Source organism: Agelaius tricolor, unplaced genomic scaffold (genome assembly GCF_023055355.1).
Source record: "Agelaius tricolor isolate 1412-34295 unplaced genomic scaffold, bAgeTri1.0.p SCAF_8, whole genome shotgun sequence".
Taxonomy (NCBI): Eukaryota; Metazoa; Chordata; class Aves; order Passeriformes; family Icteridae; genus Agelaius; species Agelaius tricolor.
Genome location: NW_027269268.1, coordinates 36,677,749 through 36,698,537, shown reverse-complemented (window position 1 = coordinate 36,698,537; position 20,789 = coordinate 36,677,749). Strand labels below are relative to the sequence as shown.

At 43.9% G+C, this 20,789-nt stretch overlaps 2 protein-coding genes across 2 annotated transcripts; both read left to right on the top strand.

Moving 5' to 3' along the window:
* The first annotated feature begins 2,622 nt into the window (after positions 1-2,622).
* Positions 2,623-9,947, top strand: SRD5A3 (steroid 5 alpha-reductase 3). Its single transcript, XM_071432375.1, has 5 exons — positions 2,623-2,929; positions 6,138-6,289; positions 6,676-6,870; positions 8,021-8,143; positions 8,589-9,947. Exons 1-5 carry the CDS (start codon positions 2,721-2,723, stop codon positions 8,846-8,848), a joined length of 939 nt encoding a protein of 312 aa, XP_071288476.1. The 5' UTR covers positions 2,623-2,720; the 3' UTR covers positions 8,849-9,947.
* A 1,003-nt stretch (positions 9,948-10,950) lies between these two features.
* Positions 10,951-20,789, top strand: TMEM165 (transmembrane protein 165). The gene is made up of 6 exons (XM_071432374.1): positions 10,951-11,218; positions 12,810-13,035; positions 15,415-15,590; positions 16,258-16,440; positions 18,521-18,626; positions 19,895-20,789. Exons 1-6 carry the CDS (start codon positions 11,045-11,047, stop codon positions 19,969-19,971), a joined length of 942 nt encoding a protein of 313 aa, XP_071288475.1. The 5' UTR covers positions 10,951-11,044; the 3' UTR covers positions 19,972-20,789.

Genomic DNA, 20,789 nt, shown 5'->3' with positions numbered 1-20,789 from the left:
GTCCATGGGCACAGCATTGATGCTGTGGCTCTTATTTGCCCCATAGGAAATCCTACATGGCATCCGTGCTGAAGGTGATTGTTAAGATATTAAAAGAGACCTGTTCTACCTGTTACAGCTGCAGTTTTCTCAAACACTAATTCTCTCCCTTCCCACCTTTGTGTCCTGGTAGAGTGCAGAACATGTGTGGGGCCAGGCCTACTAAACCCTCTTTGCTGGCTTTGCTGCTCATAACACTGCAGGTAACACACCACAGCTAGCAACACAGCTTGCCATGTAGAAATAGTGCCTCATACACTCATACCCACACCTAGAAGATTCCTGATCTTCATTCCTTAAAGCTTAGCTCATGGAAAGAGGTATTTGATATTAAATATTTGGTAGTTCACTGACCTCCATGAGAGCTGTACCTCCAAGGAGCTGGGTTAGATAAATTTGGAAGATTATTGAAGTGCCAAAAAGTTGAGTACATGTCACCCTAAATGGGAACATGGCAAGATGCACTGCATGTCTTTGGGTATGTAGGACTGTCCTGCTGGAGCCCTGCTGTCATACACCAGATTATTCCCCAGCAGCACACCTGTAGGCACTCTGGCTTCACTGTCTCATGGGCACTGTAACAGCCACATTCCTTGTCCTTCTCTTTACAAACATCCCCAAAGCCCAAACTCTACAGAAAAATGAATCTGGAGTGCTGTGGAAGCCAAGGATCCACTCAGACTGTTGCAGAGCCATGCCATACACCCAGCCAGGAGTCTTTAGACCATGATTTCATGAAAATAGCAGCTGCACTGGCCAACAAAATTGTTGAGCAAAGCTATTTCAAGTTTTAGAAGGTTGCTGCTCAGACAAGGAAGGACTTGCTTTATAGGCCAGACCATTGCTGCCCCTTGTCTTATCTGTCTTGTGGAAGCTTTAAAAGGAGCAGACTGCAGAGACAAAAATGTTACATGTCTCCTTTTTGTTTCAGAAAGAAAATGAGGCTGAAAAGAAAGAGGTACATCTGCTGTGTTTCAGAGAGACACACTGCAAGAGTGGAGTGGACAATGTCCAGCTGAGGGGAATGTGCAGCACAAGAGCACAGGGTGCTTCAAGTCAGGACCTGCAGAAGGACATTGCAGCTGTGACCTGCAGGCTGTCACAGGCAGCTCCCGTGCCATCACTGCTTGCACAGCAGGCATGGCTGCTCCCTGCTTACACACACCTTGCTGTGCTGGAGCCAGTCACCACAGCAGCACTCTGGAAATGTGGCTATGTAGAACTCAGAGATAAGCATGGCAAGGCAGCTGCTGGCTGAGCTCGCCAGCTGCAGGGCTGGGAAGCAGGGATGGTGACACTCCTACCTCCTGCCCAGCACATCCTGGGCATGCTCTCCTTCCCCCTGCTCTCACCAGCTGGGGAATTATCCACATACAGTCAGCTCCTTCCTCTCACTCCCCAAAGATTTACACCCACCTGGCTGATATATTCATCTCCTGCTAATTACCAAAACCATTTGGCCATGAAATCCTTGAACCAGATTTAGGTTTCAGTTATACACAATTGACAAGAGAATTACACTGAGCACCAAGCATTGACATAAATGATATTGAATGACACATATTTATTATAACCTGTCATGCAGATATAACCAGAGAGCTACCAACACATTTTAGCAAGAAATGTGAGATTCAATGATTTTTTTTTTCCCAAAGCAATGTCACTGACGTCATGAGTGCTTCAGCAGTACATGTGCTGCTTTGAAGGATTCACTGATAGGATTGATTAATGTAGTCATATCTCAAAATAATCTAGGCAGAATTTATATCTCTGCTTAGTAAAAGTACATTGGTAAAATATAAAATTTGCACCTCAATGTCCTTCTTCTACTGAAGGGCCCAGAAATTAACCCAGCACTCAAGGTGTGGCCTCACCAGTGCTGAGTACAGAGGGACAATCACTGCTGGCCACACTATTGCTGATAAAGGCCAGGGTGCCATTGGCCTGCTTGGCCACCTGGGCACATCTGGCTCATGTTCAGCCCCTGTCACCAGCACCCCCAGGTCCTTTTCTGCTGGGCAGCTTTCCAGACACTCTTCTCCCAGCCTGTAGCACTGTGGGGGGTTGTTGTGACCCAGGTGCTGGACCCAGCACTTGGCCTTGTTGAACCTCACACTACTGGTCTTAGTCCATGGATCCAGCCTGTACAGAACCCTCTGCAGAGCCTTCCTGCCCTCCAGCAGATTAACTCTATCACCCACTTGGCGTTATCCATTAATTTACTGGGGGTACACTCGACTCCCTCATACAGATCAACAATAATGATATTAAACAGGACTGTGCTCAATACTGAGCCTTGCGGAACACCGCTGCCAGCTGGATGCAGCACCATTCACCCCCACTCTCTGGGCCCGCTCACCCAGCCAGTTCTTAACCCAGCGAAGGGTACAGCTGTCCAAGCCGCGGGCTGCCAGCTTTTCCAGCAGACTACGGCGGGGAACGGCGTCTAAGGCTGTCAGACAACGCGGCCCGGCGCTGCTCTGGGCGCGGGGACAGGGACAGCGGGCAGCGCCCCGGCTCCGCAGCGCCGCTCGGGCTCCACGGACTCCGCTTTTCCCGAGAACGGGAAGCGGAAGGGACAGCGCCGCCGTCGGAACGGGGCGGAACGGGGCGGAACCGGCCGGGGCGGAACGGCCCGGGGCAGGGGCCGGGCCGGGGCGGAGCGGAGCGGGCCCGGGAAGATGCTGGCGGCGCTGGCTGCCGCCTGGTCCCTGCTGGCCGCCGCCTTCCTGGCTGCGCTGCTGCTGCTCCGGCGGGCCCCGGCGCCGCGACCCGGCCGCGCTGGCCTGGTGATCTCCGGCCTCTTCCAGGACCTCATTCGCTACGGGAAGACGAAGCGCGGGTGCGGGCAGCTCCCGGGCTGGCTGCGGCTCCTGCAGGTGCCCAAGAGGTGAGGCCCGTCCTGCCGCCGTGGCGGCGCGCAGCGATGGCCGCGTCTCGGGTACCGGGTGTGCGTCTCGGGTACCGCAGCCGGAGGTCGCGGCAGTGAACAAGCAGCACCCGCCGAGAGCACGGCGTGGGTTTTATAGAGATGGGCTCAGCTTTGTTGCGAAGTGTTACTCTGGTTCTGCAGATAGTGAACCGAGGAGCATAGAGACTGCGAGCGGTCGTACAGAATCCGTGTGTTCCAAATCGGAACAAAACCCGAATCCCTTGAATCCCAGTCGTATGCGAGGTCTCCAAAACAAACCTCCCTGCAAGACTCAGGTCAGGCACCTGGGAACGTGGAATCCTGAGTGATTGGGACTCTGCAAATGTGCTGTAGGTTGACTGTCTTACTCCAGTTGGCAATCGTTGCCTTCTCCCTTCAAGGTGTCTTTTTGAAATGTGGCCAATAACAACATGGCAACACAGCAATCTAGAGCTTGCATGAACAGTCTCTGATAGGGCAAAAGAACCACTGCATTATCCAAATCCACCTTAACAGATGTTTGATGAAACAAAATTAAATATATGTATATGTTTAGATGTGTAATTAAATGAATTAAAATAAATAGATGTTTAGTGAAATAATGGAAAGAGGCAGTACCCCCTCCACCCCCCTTTCTGGTTTTATGTATTATGGGATTTCTTATTTTTTAATCAGCTGAGATTCATGACTAGAACTAGTGTTTGACTTGAACATAGAGCCAGACAGGGTCTTGCAAGGCCAGCAGGACAGGACTGGGAGGCTACTTAGCCTGAAGATCTGATCTCCCCTACTGTAACAATCTCTGACACATTTTGTATACAAAGCTTTCAATTGAAAAGTTAAAAAAAGTTTTGTGACACAGCAAGTTATTCATGGAAAGGTTGTAATCTTGGTTATCAGGCTTTATGATACAGAATATACCCAGGGATGTGTTTAAAATGTGCAGTACCCTGAGTGAAAATAAGGATTCATAAAGGCTTTGTCTTAATCACTGTGTACTGCAGCTTCTTGTCTGAGTTGACCTTTCTCCAACAGAAGTTTCCCAACACCCCTGCTTAGGGAGATTGGTGTCTGAAGAATGTGCTTTTTCAAGGAATTGGTCTCAGTATGTACAAAGCAATTCTGTTAGTTAATCATAATAATGACAGTGAATCCATAACACTTCTACCTGAAGGAACAGAGAAGATCTTAAAGGTAGCCACTAAGGCGTTTTCTATTCTTTTCAACTGTGTCTTGTTTCCAGACAAGCATTGTGTTTTCACTAGCCTGGGCTTGTTTTTAACTTTGCCATTCTGTTTTGTAAAATGTTGTGTTGCATTTCAGGTTGGCTTGGCAAATAGTAAAAATTCCTCTCCTTGAAGAGGGATGGCACGTGTACTTGCTGCAGTGCTGGTTTGATCTCTAGGTCAGATATATCCCCACTGTAACTGGAATTGCTGAAAGCTCGAAGGGTGTGTCTCTTTTAAGTTGCCAGGGCTTGTTTGTGTGCTGGTAGCAAAAATCAATGTGTGGAGAAAGTTTCCTGGCAAGTGACAAGATATGAGTCAACTGAGTAATAGGACTTCAGGGAAAGAGCTTGAAACTTGGAGGTGATGGTGAGTTTTTATCAATGTACAAATTCTGTTTGTCTTAGAAAGTGAGCGAGGGGAGTTAAATTTTAGTTCTGCTGTTGTGAATCAGCAGAGAGAATGTTGCAGTTTCTGCTTTGTAGGAGAAGGAACTGAGGAGAAATCATAATCTATAGGGAAAACCAGCTGCCAATGGGCAAGGTGCTCTGGAGCACACAGGGATGCTCGCTAGTGCTGTGATTCTGACTTGATCTCTTTAGTGCTCTTGAGAGATACCCGAGCTGCTCTGGGGAGGGTCATTGGTTTCATTAAGCAAGAGTGTTGTACCCCTTCACTGCCCCAAGAGAAGAGTTTGCATGTTCAACAGAAATGTGGTCTTCACTTGACTATACAGTTATATCCTAGTTTTGTACCTGTAGTTACAGTGTCAAGTCAAGGCTATCAGTGTAGGGGGATACAATATAAGAAAGTAAAGGTAGTATAGAAAGTAATCTTACCCCATTAGGGAGTTGCAGCTGAGCCAATTATTAGAGATTGGGAGCAGGCCTGATTTTAACAGGCCACACCTGTAGCCAATAAGAAGAGTGTTAAAAAAGAGTGAATTGGTTGGTTGAAGGGAACTGGAGTCAGTTGGCTACTGTGAGGACAAGGAATAGTCAGTGCCTAGAGGAGCTGCCTACAAGAAACATCAAGGAGGTACAAAACTCTAGCAATATGGAACACTTGCAATATAATGACATTAGAACTCTTGCACTATAATGACAACATATCAGCATCTTCCCATGGGACATCTTTTATCTCTTTGCAGATGTTTCCAGAAGTCCTGATTTTTCTTCACTGCCAGAAGGACTTCTAATTTTAAAAGCATAAGGGAAATACTGGATCACCTAGTTTGATCTGGATATTGAAAACAACTGTAGGCTATTTAACTCGGTCCAGTTACCTGCCTTGACTGTCACGCCTTGCATTTTGGTAATGCACAATATGCTTTTATAAGTGCATTAAGGGGTTGGAAGATTCTTTGTTTTCTTAAAAAAACCAAATGTGCGGTCTTGCCTTGTAATCACCCAGCAGTGTTGATGGTCACTGCTTCTTTTCTGTATGATTGTTGCAGACCTTGAATTTGCAGAAGGACAAGATATTTTAATGTAGAGCAGAGTAATTACTTCTGGGTTTCTTTGATGAATTTTAACATGTCATGTGATGCACCCACTGGAACTGAGAAAAGTGGGAGTGCTGTGAGGTGCAGCAGCTTGGAAATAAGCAGAAGACTAATCTGGATGTACTTCGAGTTGTGTAAATTATAAAGAAAATGTACATCACAATTAGTTGTAAGCCTTGAGGAGTACTTTTGCAATGTGTGGATTACACTGTCTCCTCTTTAGTGCAGCTATGTTTACTTAGGTAAGCTAAGTTAGGTTATTCCAGGCAGAATTTCACTGGGATAAAATGTGTTAAGGTTATTCCTGCTTGGTACCACTGAAGTCCTGAGTTTTCTACTTGGACATTTATTGTGGGCACCAAAATGGAATGTACTCTCCATCAGACAAGCATGTCCTGCAGCTACCTTTCCAAGGAATGATGAGAACATTAATGAAAACCCTTTTTTGTTCCCACAGGTGGTTTACTCACTTTTATGTGGTTTCTGTGCTCTGGAATGGCTTCCTGCTGATCTGTCTTTTCCGAGCTGAGTTCCTTGGAAAGTCACTCCCATCATGGATTCAGGACATGCACCATGCTCTTGGCAGAGATTCTCAGAGCAAGGACACGGGCAAGTATTCCAGATATGATAATGTAGCTGTATAAATAAAAAACCTGGACACTGAATTAGTATCCAAGTGCTACTTCATTGGTTGCTTTTCAACTACTCTCCAAATTACTTCCCTGGTACACCAAGTGCCTTTGTCATTATTGAAGATAGAAATATTTATGGATATACAGGCTTTCAGCAGTCCTTTTGACAGAAAAGGCCATTAGTGCCTTCTGGAAGAAATCTTGCTCTGATCAGCAGTGCCTCACCTGTACAAATATTTTTCCGGTTAATTTAAAATGAGAATAAAACTCTGCTGTAGGAAGAGGGAACAGTCTTTTTGAAGCATTGTCAGGGTGAAATTGTTCCTGTCTGTTTCAAAGTTGCTGGTTTTTGTCTGCAAGCAGATAGCGAGCACTTCTCCGCACTCCTGGTTCTCTTGCTCCTTTGGCTGCATAGCTGTCGAAGACTTGCAGAATGCCTCTGGACCAGTGTGTTTTCCAGTGGTGTCATTCATATAGTGCAGTACTGCTTTGGACTTGGTTACTACATTGCTGTTGGCTCAACTGTGCTGTGTCAAGTGCCTACTAATGTCAGGAATGGTAAGTGCCTGCTTAGTTATCATCAAAGATGCAGTTTTGCTCTCATTTGTTTCCATTGTGGCAAATGGTTTCATAGAGAGCTGCTTGTTTGAGAAGTGTGTTAACTGATGAGACATAAAAGTACTTCCTGGCATAGTTCAAAGAAATTACATTTCAGTATATCATACAGTCAGCCAGCATTATACCCAAACACAGGCAGGGAGACACTTTCATGTTAACCGTCATGGTTATCTGCTGAAAGGATATAGATCATACGCTTTGTGAAGGACAGTAATAGGTACCAATTCTCAAATGCCACTACACAACTTCAGTTCTCAAACTGAAGAGGAGTTTTTTTTGTTGTAAGCTTTCCTGCAAGCTGAGTCTGCAAGGCTGCCTTGGCCACCTCCTTTTTTTCCCATGGAGAACTTGCCACTGCTCTGCCTTGACTCAGGCAGTGTCTTCTTTCCTTTGGTACTGTAATGTTTCCATTAATACATGAGAAATTTGCATTATATGACTTGTTTCTGTCAACATATTCCATTGGGTCTCACAGCTGAGCTGCTAAATCCCCTGCACAGACGAACCATCAGCTGGCTGTAGCACTCCTCCTGTGATTAATTTTTGTGAGGCAGTCATTGCTAAGTTTGGTGAAGTTTTTAAGCACTTTGAACCACGTCAGGCAGGGGTGGTATGTACGTTTGTGTGTGTGTGTGTACGTGTGTCCCTGTGAGGGAGACAACTGTGTGCTTGCATGTTGACCTGAGCCATGACAGCATGTTTAATTAGGATAATAATAGGTACAAACAGTGTTGAATATTGAGGTCTTAGACTACCAATTATGTGTCGTTGCACATCACACTGTATTTCAAGCTGCTGGATTAATAACTAGGTATTTTAGTATAGAGCAGTCAAGGGAAATGAGCTGCTACCTGGGCACTCAAATGATACAGGATTTCAAAGCCTCTTTCAAGGAATTAGAGGCTCACTACTAGAATTTTGTAAGACAGTAACATTTGAGAAAATGTTATATAGTGTTTTGAGATGTTATATATGTTATATATATATTGTTTGAGATGTAATATATAACAGTCTATGTTATAGAGTGTTTTGAGACGATGCTTGGGAAGTTACTTCCTGGCCATATATTAATAAAACATGTTTCATTCAGGAAAAAAGCTTTCTGTGCAGATCTGCTGGTATCACATCATAGGAGTTATGATGTACATTTGGGCCTCTCTTCACCAACACAGATGCCTTGCAATTCTAGCTAATCTTAGAAAAAGCAGATCAGGTGAGATGTTTCATTTCTGTCAAATATTTACTTAGGGTTTTTTTTTTTTCTGGTTGTTTCAATAGGCTTCTGTATCTTCTAATACCTTAAAAACAAGTGTTTCTCAGTTCCTGTAGTATGTAGATTAAATGAGGCTGTTTGGATGGCTGAAGTGGGGGGAGAGGGTGTGGTATGTCTGTATATATAGTTCTGAAAAATGTAATATGAAGCTAACAACTTAAAGATAGACATGGTTTCCATACTCTGTTTGCACAGCCAGAGGTTGCATCTTGTTTCATTAAGTGCAAAGCTGTCAGATCAGATGGAGGTGGATGATGATGATTAATCAGCACATTGCTTATAATTGTGAGAAGATTATGATGATTAATAAGTATATTGTTCTGTAATTGTGAGAACAGTTTGTTTAATGCATCTTCCCAGTTAATTTCTTTCTGTTTGCTTGCAGGAAAGGTTGTAAGTCTGAGCCACAGTGTACCTTCTGGAGACTGGTTTGAGAGCGTCTCTTGCCCTCATTATTTTGCAGAGCTCCTAATATATGTTTCTATGGCCATCACACTTGGAATACACAATGTGACATGGTGGTGTGTAGTGATGTATGTTCTTTTTAACCAGGCATTGGCTGCTGTTTTGTGTCATGAGTTTTATCAGAAAAACTTTAGCTCATACCCAAAGCATCGAAAAGCATTTATACCACTTGTTTTTTAGATAATTTTTTCTAAAGTATCTTCATGCAAACTGGGAATATAAGAGATTAATGGCTTATTAAAACCAAGGTAAAGTCACACACTTTCTCTAATTCTACCTCAAAAGCCCATAATTTTAATGATAATCTCATCCAAGTGACCAATTTCTGAGGAAATGTAAGGTCTCTGCATATCATGTGAGCTAAAAGAGGTTTACTAAAGACCTTAATTCAAAGTAGAGAGATGCTAATTGTGTCTTTTCTCTTTTATAGTTATATCTTATGCATAAAACACTTGCTATTGTGCAGCAAGTCCAAATCATATTTGTGAAAACTATTGAAAGGAGGGAATCATTTGAACTACTGTATTTTATGTAATTTTGACTAATATTGAAGCATATTTCTTTCCAAGTCTCTTTTCTTTGAATCACTTCAGAGGGAGGCAAATTGTGTATCTTTCAGTGCTTCCCTGGTGACAATGAAAACCAGCCACTGCTTTACAACTGGAAGCACAAAAAGCGATGGAGAAAGCTGTGGTGGAGGAGTGACTCATGCTCAGCAGTGGAGATAAACAGACCCATTCGCTGCATTATCTCTTCTGCACCAAAGTGGTTTTGTTCATTGATGAAGACTGCTTTGTCCCTAAAGTGGGAAAATAGTGGAAGGTCCTCTGACTAAAAAGACAGTAGAAGAAAAATTGCAGAAAATTCATGTTCTTTGTTGTGGTTCTGTTGTCTTTATAGTGGGTTTTTGGAGGCCCTCGTGTGTTAGGGGGGACAGCTGTGCAGGATGACCATAAACACAACTACACTGGTTTCTAAATAGATATAATGAACTGCTCGGGCAGAGCACACACAGAAAACAGTACCTAACAAGCATTGCAAAGAAATTCTTTACTGGGGAGATAATGTCATTTAGCACAGGGACTTCTTTTGCACTTAACTATTGAATATTTTGTTCCTTCTCATGACACTGGTCTGAATGATCACTTTGTGTAATGAACTGATATGGGTGCTGGTGTTTCAGCATGTTGTCTACTTACATGCACGTGCTATTTTGTACATAAGAAGTATTTTTATACAATGAAGTATATCTTATCAATTAAAAGTTTATTACACTCTGTTTCTATTTTGAATGGTTTTTCAAAATTGGGCTTACGTATTTGAAAAACATGAGCAATCGCTTTATTGCTCTTCAGGAAGCACGTTCCTGTCCTTGCTCTGGGGAGAGCATCAGGGCACACAGCTATCCTGGGAGAGCATCACCTGGAGTGCTGTGTTGAGTTCTGGGCTCCTCAGTTCAGGAGAGACATGGAGCTCCTGGAGCAGGTCCAGCAAGAGCAACAGCGATGGTTATGGGATTGGAGCATCTCTCTTACACAAGGAAAGGTGGAGGAAGCTGCTGGGCCTGTCATCCTCAAGAAGAGACTGAGAGGGGAACTCATCAATGTCTACAAGTATCTAGAGGGGGGCATGGTGCCAAGAGGATGGATTCAGGCTCCCCTTGGTCGTGCCAACCAACGGGACAAGAGGCAAGGGACAGAAACTGATGCACACGCAGTTCCACTTGAATATGAGGAGGAACTTCTTTTCTGTGCAGGTGACTGAGCACTGGAACAGATTTCCCGGAGAGGCTGTGGACTCTCCCTCACTGGAGCTATTCAGGACACGGCCCGGGCCGTGTGCTCCGGGTTGGCCGTGCCTGAGCAGGGGCTTGGACGGGCTAGCCGCTGTTGTCGCTGCCAGCCCGACCCGCTCTGTAATTCCGTGCTCGGGGCCCTGCTGGCCTCACGCATACACGAAGCGCTGCTGCGCACTTGGCCAACAACGAAACCGAGACGTGTCCGGGCCGTTCCTATGCGGATTTTTTTGCCGCCTCGCGCAGCCGCTGCCCGTCCCTGCCGCTGCGCCCTTTCCCTGCCCGTAGGCAACCCCGAACGGGGAAGGGACACGCTTTGACTCGCCCGCTCCGCGGGAACGCAGCGCAGCCACCTTTGCCCGTCGCCTCGCCACGCTGAGAGCCGAAGGAGGGAGGGGGTGCCGACCCTCGCCCCGGCACAGGGCGGCGGGCCCGGCGGGAGGCGGGGCGGGGCGGGGCGGGCCGTCCGCGCGCGGCAGGAAGCGGGCGCGGGCGGGGCGGCAGCGGGGCCGCGGCGCGGGCGGTGACGCGGCGCCCTGAACCGGGGCTCGCGCCGCCCCCCAGCTCCGCGCTCGGCCGCCATGGGGTCCCCGCCGCCGCTGCCGCCGCTCCCGCGGGCCGTCGCGCTGCTCCTGGCGGCCGCGCTGCTGCTGGCGGCCCCGGCCCGGCTCCGCGCCGCTCCCGAGGAAGAGCCCGGCAGGAAGAAGGAGCCGCCGCCACCGCCGGCGGCGCAGGGAGCGGAGCCGCGGGCTGAGGTGAGGCGGGGACGGGCCGCGCCGGCTGCCCGCGTTGTGCCCCCCGCGGCAGCGCTCGGCCGGCGCCGCGCTGCGCTTCCGGGGGCCGTCGGGCTCCGAAATTCCCCGCTTTTAGCAGAAAAAGAGGAGGGCTGCAGGGCCACTGCATCCTCCCCTTTTTCTGCTCGAAGAGGGACATCTGTGTGCGACATGGGAAAGGGGTCAGTGCTCTCTTGCCCCCGCAGAAGCAGCTGAAAGCACGCTTTGTTGCCGCTCCAAAGCTGCAGGGTTTTTTTCTCTCAACAATTGATATAAATTCCTTTGCGTTAAAACTTACTCAGCAGTGTTTTCGGTGAGGGAATTCTAGTTTCACTGATCGCACAGAGGGATGGAAAAATTCCTGACGTGTGGCTTGGTGTAGCACATGGAGCACGCCTGGTGTCACATACACAAACCAGAAAACACAGAGTGCTGCAAAAGATGAAGGAGCTCTGGGAAGTCACAGCGTGTCACACAGAGCGTGGGAGCTAAATATCAACACCAGGAAACTTGGAGCACTGCTGAAAGTGGAATGCTGGGAAGCCGTCATGTCAGAGCAGGCTGCGGGCTGTCTCTGCTGGTGGATGTGCTGAAACAAGCTTTCTCAGCCATCCCTGGTCAGGGATGTGAACATCGGTATGGAGATCTTGGGCCTTGCGTTTGATCACAGATACCTTACTGTGTGTAGAAGTAAACACTTCGGCGAGTGAGTGGGAACTGCAGTGTGCTGGTCTGGTTTCACCACTGGAGAGTCTTAAAGTTAGTTTTCAGCAAACACAGAGCAAGTGCAGAAGAAGCTGATGAAAACTGGCACAAAATTTGGCTTGGGCTCAAGCAGAAAGAGGAGAAGTGTATGCTAGGTAATAGGAATAAATTCTTTCATGTAGAGGGGTTAGGCACTGGTACTGGGTGCCCCATCCTTGGAAGTGTTCAAGACCGGGTTGGATGGAGCTCTGAGCAATCTGGTCTAGTGAAAAATGTTCCTGCCCATTGCAGGGGTCTTAAAACTAGATGATTGCTGAGGTTCTGTCCAACCCAACCCATTCTATGAATTTATGAAATTTTAATGCATCTGAGATGCAAAGATTTTGCAAGGGAAGAAAATGATCCTGACCATTTTTGAATGGGCTATTTTTTTCCTAAGGTATTTTAGTCACCCAGTTTTATTTTGAAGCATTTACTAATATTTATATCAGAAAGCTGTTCACGGTTAAGGTCATAAAAAATGGGTAGGGATGTTAAAGACAGCAATATTGGACCTGAGCTGACCATGTTTTGTTGTAATGGTGGTTCTCATGTTCTGGTAATAGCATGCACAGTGCAGTAATGTTTTAATAATCAGCAGGATCCTCTTGCCAAGTGCCTAACTGCCAGTTTGAGGTAGGTGGCAGCCAGGAACTAGTTAATGGTCATTAATGAACATGAGAGGTGTATCTGCTTAAAATGTCACTCTACACAGGTTGGTATGACAGGAGAAATACAAGGCTTTGTATTTCTGTGTATTAAGCATTCAAGCCTAATTGACGAGTGTTTAGGATTTGTTTTGTCTTTTTCTCGCCCCCCCTTCTTACAGAAAGGCTCCTCCCTAGTTGCTCCAGTCCACATTGTCAGTGAAGAGTCAGCTGACAAGACTAACCTGGGCTTTATTCATGCCTTCGTGGCTGCTATCTCGGTCATCATCGTGTCGGAGCTGGGGGACAAGACCTTCTTCATCGCGGCCATCATGGCCATGCGCTACAACCGCCTGACCGTGCTGGCTGGTGCCATGCTTGCCCTGGGACTCATGACGTGTTTGTCAGGTCAGCACGCTGCTTTTTCTCGTTTGTTTTATCTCTTAAGGAAGTGATGGGTATGTATTTATGCAAAAACCTTAAGTGGAATGCAGGTAGTACATACACACAGTTTTCTGTTTGGAAGAGAGTGTGAAGCTTTTCATGTGGAGCGTGGCATCTCAGATGGAGTATTTAGGCTCTTTCCTCTAATGAAGTCTTTGTGTTCCCTAGGCTTCAGCTGGTGTTTAAGGAAGGGGAATGAGATGGAGAGCCTAAGCGCTTCCTTTGATTTTTGGACTGGTTTACTTTTTTTTTTTTGCTCCTGTTAAACTAGTATGCCTAAAGGGAATGTGGGAGTGGCTTGAGTTTTTCCTCCTGAGGTAAAAGATTCTTTATATGATGACGCATTTTCCTCATCTGACTTGTATTCCTGCACGCATAGCTGTTTGGATTTGTGCTGGGAGCTGTGTAAGTGGAATATGGAGGGGCAGGAGTGGGAAGTAAGGTCTCAGGGGGCACTTGAGGAACCTGTAGCCATGGGCACTTAGGTAGCTGTGATTGTAAAATGGAGCAGCTTCAGGTAGACCAGATGCAGCACAGAGTTTGTCTATATGCTCATTTCTAACCATGCCCATTTCAGAAATCCTTGAAATAGTGGTGATTGGTTTCTACACGCTGGAGACAGCCAGTTCACTGGCACAGGCTGCTTGGCAAGTGTTTCTGTGAATGGTTTTTGGGTGTGTAGCTGTTGCTGTGTACACACACTGCTACGACTGTTGCAGATTTAGTTAGAGCAGTTTCTACTTGCATTGTGTGTAATTTCTCCTGCCCAGTATGGCTCTCTTTTTCTATACAAAATTTTCTTCAAATCATTCTTAATACTTTCTTATAAAAGCTTCCTTTTTTGCTTTTATCCACCAGTTTAGAGGTTTCCAATTATTTATTCCCTTTTCAGAAAGGAATTTGTTTTGTTTGGTTCTTCCTCCCCCACATCCTTTCCTTCTCCTATCTCTTGCCCTTGTTTTATACAAGCTGAGTTTGGAAATTCCTGGGTGGGGTTGCCCACCTTGATTTCATGAAGACATACTCACTTAAACTCTTTAGTTCCAAGTAATCTACTGGGGATATTTTTTTCAAGCTGTGCTTGACAAAATAAACTGTCTTACAGTTCTGATTATTTCACTGTGTCTATGTTTATATATGTAAGAAATGCTAGGAAAAAGCCTTTTTGTCTAGCTTTCTTGCATTGTTTTACTGCAGTATTTTCAGTCTTTTTAAAGAAGTTTAGTTTTAACTCCTGGTTTATTTAGCTTTGGAAATAGTACTGCTATTTATTTATGTATGTGCTGCGTTTATGAGTAATACGGCTGATTAATTCTGGTCTCATTCTTACTTCTGGTAGTGGCAGTGCAGAATTATTTCTAGATCATGTAATAACTTCTGATTGTATTTTTCAACTAAAAAGGTGCGTACAGAAAAGCACACAAAGCAAATATGCTTCCTTTTATCTAATTGCTTGTGGAATAAAGTAGCAGAAACACTTGTGAGTGTATGGTCCAAACAACCTTGAATATAAGGCGTGGACTTTTTATTTCTTCCCATTTATTCTTCCCATTTATTTTTTCTGTCAAAAAATGCTAAGTGGTGTTACTTTATGAAAACTAAGTACTTTGTCCTGGATACACATTTCTTATTTAAGAACTTGTTTTGGCTTAGTTTAATCACCCTCAGTACCTCTAAAAGACATGCTGTGAAGGTTGCTTTTCAGTCTGTAAGAGGGATCTGCCTTTGAAATAAAGAAAGATCGAAGTTGGTCACATTGTGTGTATGTGGGGAATATGGGGAACAAGGAAATAGTAATGTGCATTTGGCAAAGGAAGACAGACATGGATTCACCCAGCTGGATAATTTGTAGATATGCCTGGTAGATTTACCTCATTGAAAATCTTATTCTGACTTTATCTGATAAATGAAATGATTGGAAAGAGATGCTATCCAACATGTAAATGGAATTACCTGGGATACACTATGACTAATCTAACACAATTATAGATGGTAGTTTAATGGTGTGTATGGAGAAAGACAGGACTTGCATAGACCTTGATGGGAAAGATAATGTTGTTTGGATTGGCTCTCAGGAACAGCAGTACCTCAGCTTTGGCTGGAGTGCATTGTCTGTGTCTTAGTGGACTTCAGTCTCTGGCATAACCAGTAATGGTTGGAGTTTCTAGCATGTTATCTTCCAAAAACTTGGAAAATTATACAGAACTAACAAAAGATGCAATATTTATTTATCAGTGGATATTTGAATTGCTGACTTTGCTAGCAAGCATTTCTTAGATGTGGGAAAAACAACTATGATCCTCATGCTTATTTTTTTAAATGACACATTTGTTTTCTTTTCAGTTTTGTTTGGCTATGCCACCACGGTTATTCCTCGTGTGTACACATACTATGTGTCAACAGCACTGTTTGCAATCTTTGGCATCCGAATGCTTCGGGAAGGCTTGAAAATGAGTCCAGATGAAGGTCAGGAAGAGCTGGAGGAAGTTCAAGCAGAAATTAAAAAAAAAGATGAGGAAGTAAGTAATGAAATTGCTGTTGATGACAGTTGGTGGAAGAATTACAGCTGTGAAGCTGCAGAGCAGCACTGTCATGTTTGGGGTGTTCAGCTGTGTCTGTGACTGATAAACTGACACAGAAAATGTGTGGTAGATGGGGTAGAAGTGGTTCCCTGAAGGCTTTTTCAGCAGGTGATTCCAGTCCTGTGGCAAGCCTGGCTTCTTAAAAGAGAAGGGACCTTCTGGTTAGTGTGGGCGTTTTTGATGTGATTTTAATGCATTGCTACCAGAGAGGACACCAACAGCTTATTCCTGGCTCTTCTTTTATTTCTTCTAATGGTCAGACACTTTATTTGTAAGCAATACAAGATTGACAATAATCAAAGGTTAGAGCTGATTGCAGCTATATATATGTATATTTCCACACATGTGGAGATATACACATCTACACAGTACGTGTATATATTATGTATACACAGCATGTGTGAATGTATGCACAGTATGTGTATATATAGCTATTTTTTTGTAATGGTGACTATAAATATGTTGATAATGCAGCAGGCAGTGGCTGATAACATTCTAGAAACAAAATATCTAGCTTTATTGCTAAGTGTTTAATTTGGGTTGTTTGGATGACATTTTTAATTTTATGGTTATTTCTTGGTTTTTTTCCCCTTGACCTCCACAGCTTCAGAGAACTAAACTGTTAAATGGGCCAGGAGATGTGGAATCCGGGCCAGGCACCACTATACCTCAGAAGAAATGGCTACACTTTATTTCACCAATCTTTGTTCAAGCTTTTACTTTAACATTTTTAGCAGAATGGGGCGATCGTTCCCAATTAACAACCATAGTCTTGGCTGCCAGAGAGGTGAGTGTTGCAGAGTCCCTGCTGTTCTTCTGCCTTCTTTGGGTTGCCCATAGAGGGATAAGAAACAAAATACTCTTGCAGGAGGTATCAGATTCACACCTGCTGCCTTGATGTGCCTCACGTGGTTTGTGTCAAGACCTGACAGGAAATGCACTGAAGCTCTGTGTAGTATTAAAACTACTGTTACATGATTGGGACTGCACTGGCATTTCTGGAAATAGCTGTTTCATGTCATGCAGCTGACATCAATTGGGGTTTGTTACAGTGTTGAGAGATGTTACAGAAGAGATGTTTCTTTGCTCTTTGTGGTCATTCAGTTTTAACTGGGTAACTTTAAAAATACTTCCATTCCATCAAGCTTTAAACTGTTAGAAAGATAACCTCCTCAGATACCTCTTGTTAAAATATGAATTAATATGGTTAATATAGAAGGACAATAAACTCTAAACTGCTGGGCACTATGTAATGCTGTAAATTAAATTATATTCATTGTGGTGATTAGAGTGTATATAGCTGTATTACACTTAAAGGAAGATGAAGGCTTATAGTCAAGCTTTTAATAAATATAAGTAGCTTGCATATGCTCTTTCATGCATTGAGATAATTTACATTTTTTTCCCTAGGACTCATGCTTCTTTCAGGTGCACTTTCAGATGTTCCCTAGGGATAAATCAGGGCTGTGTAATGAAGGAGGCTGTAACCTGCAGGAACCTCTTGTCTCTGTTACAGTGTAGGGAAGATGTTTAGAGCTAACAGCAGCAGAGGATGATCTCATTGTTCTTGGAAAAAAAGGAAGCACTACAGCCTCTGCCCAGTTTGCTAGGCAAGTTGCTTAAGCCCATCTTTTTACAGGGGATTGTTGCCTTCTGGTTTGCATTTCCTAAGTGTCCCCTTAGGAACTGTCTGTCAGACTCCTTAGTCTGGTTTGTGAAGTGCTGAGCATTGTAGTTAAAACCTGTGGGCTGTACCTGTAGAATATGAAATGTTCATAAGAGTGCTACCAAACAAAAAATGAATTGAAGGTATCTTGTTTCTGGCTTTTAAAATCAGTGAATAATTATGATGGAATGAGGGGATGAGATCCACCTTCTGCCAGTGAGGGCTATATAGGTAATTGCTGGCTGTAGGAGTATCCAGGGGTTCTGGGTCCTGCTCCTCGGGGCCTGTTTGTTCTGCTGGCTCAGCCCTGCTTCTTCCTGCCCTGTTTGGTGCTTGCCACCTTTTCTCACTGGCTTGTGGTTTTGGTTCTTTTGGGCTAGTGAGTGTTGTCTTCAAACCACAGAATTTCTTAGACAGTTTTGCTGTTTGCCTCTTTGAGATTTCATGCATTCCTTAGGTGACGACAGCAGCCTTTTTTTTTCCTTTTGGAACTAAAAGTGTCACATAGAGATGAGCAGGGGACACATGCTGTCCTTAGCTGTGTAATTTCTTAGGAGATCTGAGAAACCTCTTTATGTACTGCAGTTGTTCACACACTGAGGAGCTGCTGTTACTCGTGATGTGAAAAGCTGTTGTTGACAGTAAATTTTAAAATAATTTATTATCCTCTGGACTTCAGATCTTTCATGCTTATGCTTCCCCCTTGGGGTGATGGAGTGGGGCAGAGTGTGGAGCACAAGTGGGAGAAGCAGGGCAGAGAACTTGTAATGTTGTAGCTGCTGAAAGCTTTCATTTGCAGTTCAAGGACTTATTTTGCTCTTTCTTTATAGATAGGTGGGTGTTCTTCCAGCTGATGCATATTGTGTTTTTCACCTGCTGCCACTTTCCCTCTAGACATTGCTTGTTGGTTTAACTACAGCAGAGCCATTTCTGGATCTATGATTAACAACTTAAAGATGCTGCATGGCTGAACATGCTATATGCTCCTATCTTAGGCTGGGTTTAAGTCTGTCTCACCAGCTGATGTTCACTATTACTAGTCTTTAAGACAGGGCTGAGCAGCAGAGCAATCACCAGACAGTATCCTCCATGCCTGGCAGTTTGCAACCAGGGAATCAAAGCACTGCTCTGAGGTTGTTGTAGGACTAGTGGGTTTTCAACAGTGATTATTTATCCCTTTGTGCTTTTTTTTTCCCCTTAGGACCCCTATGGTGTGGCAGTAGGAGGAACAGTGGGACATTGCTTATGCACTGGTTTAGCAGTTATTGGAGGGAGAATGATAGCACAAAAAATTTCTGTTAGGACTGGTAAGTGAAAACTCACTCCAACAAAAAAACTAATGCTGGTAATGCTTGTGGGGTAAAGAGCTGCATGCTTGGGAACAGTGTTTCTTGAAACTTTAGGAAAAACCATAAAAACTGGAAGTTTCCTTTGGGTTATTTGGGGATTTATTTTTGAGTCTGTCTTACACCCCACCTCATTTTACTTCACTATTGGCTACTTTTCGTAGGAGACCAGAGGAAAGAAATACACTATTTTAAATGGTCAGTATTTATTGTTTGACAGTGGATAATAGAAATTCTTTTGCAATTCTGAGTCTAGACCGTCAGGTGAGCAAGAGAATTGCATCCTAATGACTTACACCAGCCATTTAAAAGCCATAAAAACTACTCTCTGTGGCATAAATGGGTTTTTTTATCATACCTGCTAATTGCAATAGGCAGGACCAGTAAGGTTACATTGGGTTGTATGTTTTTCTTTAACTTAGGCTGCAATTTGCTTCCACTGTCAGTCCTATGATGTGCTGAGATTTCTTGCTCCCAAAAATAATCCTGTGAAGCTGTTTCCTATATGTGTTCATTCAGAATGTTACTGCTGTAGTTGCAGAGGTGGTAAAAAACCAGGTTCACTGCTAAAAGTGAAACATGCAGGCTGTTGTGTTTGTTTGCCAAGGAAATTGGTGACAAAATGCTAATCTAACAATGGTTTAATATGCTCCAAGCACAGTGTGGATCTTGAGCCACAGAAATAGCCTTAGATTAAACCAAAGATCCTTCTAGGACATATTAGTTTGTTTAAAGAGTTGGGGAATATATGCAGTGTTGCTTTCCCAGAATTCTATCCCAGCCTCTAGCAGATTGTGGCCATTGCAAGTAGTTAATGTTTTTTATACTTTTTCTTTCAATACAGGTGCCTAAAACATGTAAAAAATGCTAAATATATGTCAGTCACAATTGATGGCTTCCTCTGGCATGAGAATATCCTGTCCTATTTTCTGCCATACAGCCAAATACTCAACAGCAGATGTTAACCTAGTTTTATACTGGCTCAAGTAAGAGTAAAACAAAGTTTCCTTCTGTGGGCCAGAATATATCCTTGGAGATGCTTAGACAGTGGGTTGGCATATGGGCATCCCAGTAGTGAGCTAGAGACAACATCCACTGCTTGTAGCCTGAATTTTTAAGTAAGGTTATTTGGGAATCAGACATTTTTTTAAAATAATGTCTGTAATGTGTCATGGAAGATAATTACTTTTTGACATCTAATTTCTTCTTGTTTTGTGTTTTCTTTTCAGTGACAATCATAGGAGGCATTGTCTTCTTAGCCTTTGCATTTTCTGCACTATTTATAAGTCCAGACTCTGGTTTTTAAAATTTTTCATTGCTGTAAAAGAACAAGGATTGGAAGCATCAAGCAGTTATCCTTGTGCATTTTTGTATATAATGTACAGAATTCTAGTTAAACAATGCTGAAGATGAGACACTGAACTTTTTATAGCAGATGATTCATGGGACTGATGCATTTATGGACAGCTTCTGCACTGGAGATCTGCTTATTGTCTGGTTTGTTTGTGCTGTGGTGCCTGCTCCCATGGTGGGATTTGAGTGGTTTTCTCACTTGCTGGACCTGGCTCAGCTCAAGGATCAACTCTCCGAAGTGTTGAGAATTCCTCTTTTCTTCCCCTACACACAACCACCTTTCCTGTTTTTTTCAAGAGCTGATTCTTCAGGCCTCTTGAAGCAGACTGTGTTAAGGAGAAAACTGCTGGCTCCACCTCCAAAGATGGTGGTTCCATGGTGCACCTGAGGCTGGATAATCTAAGCAACAAGAAACCTGGGAGCAGTTCCTACGCCATCCAGTGGCTGAGCCAACCAACAGAGAATGTTATAAACTTAATTTAGAGGGAAAACTTCTTAATCAGGGATTTTTATCAGGAAATTGATGTGGGGGGATTAACAACCTACTGTGTTCAATATGCAATCTGGCTGGAGCTAGTATTATTTGAATTTTTTTTTTTTTTTTTTTAAATATTAAGGTATACAGAAAGTAATGAAGTGGTCCAACCTAACCATGTTCTATTCCCAGGACTGAGAAGTAATGGTATTCTTAGGTTTAGATGTATTCCTGATTTTTCTTTTTAGGAATAGAAATGTAATCTGGAAGAGTATTAATAAAACATAGTGTCTCAA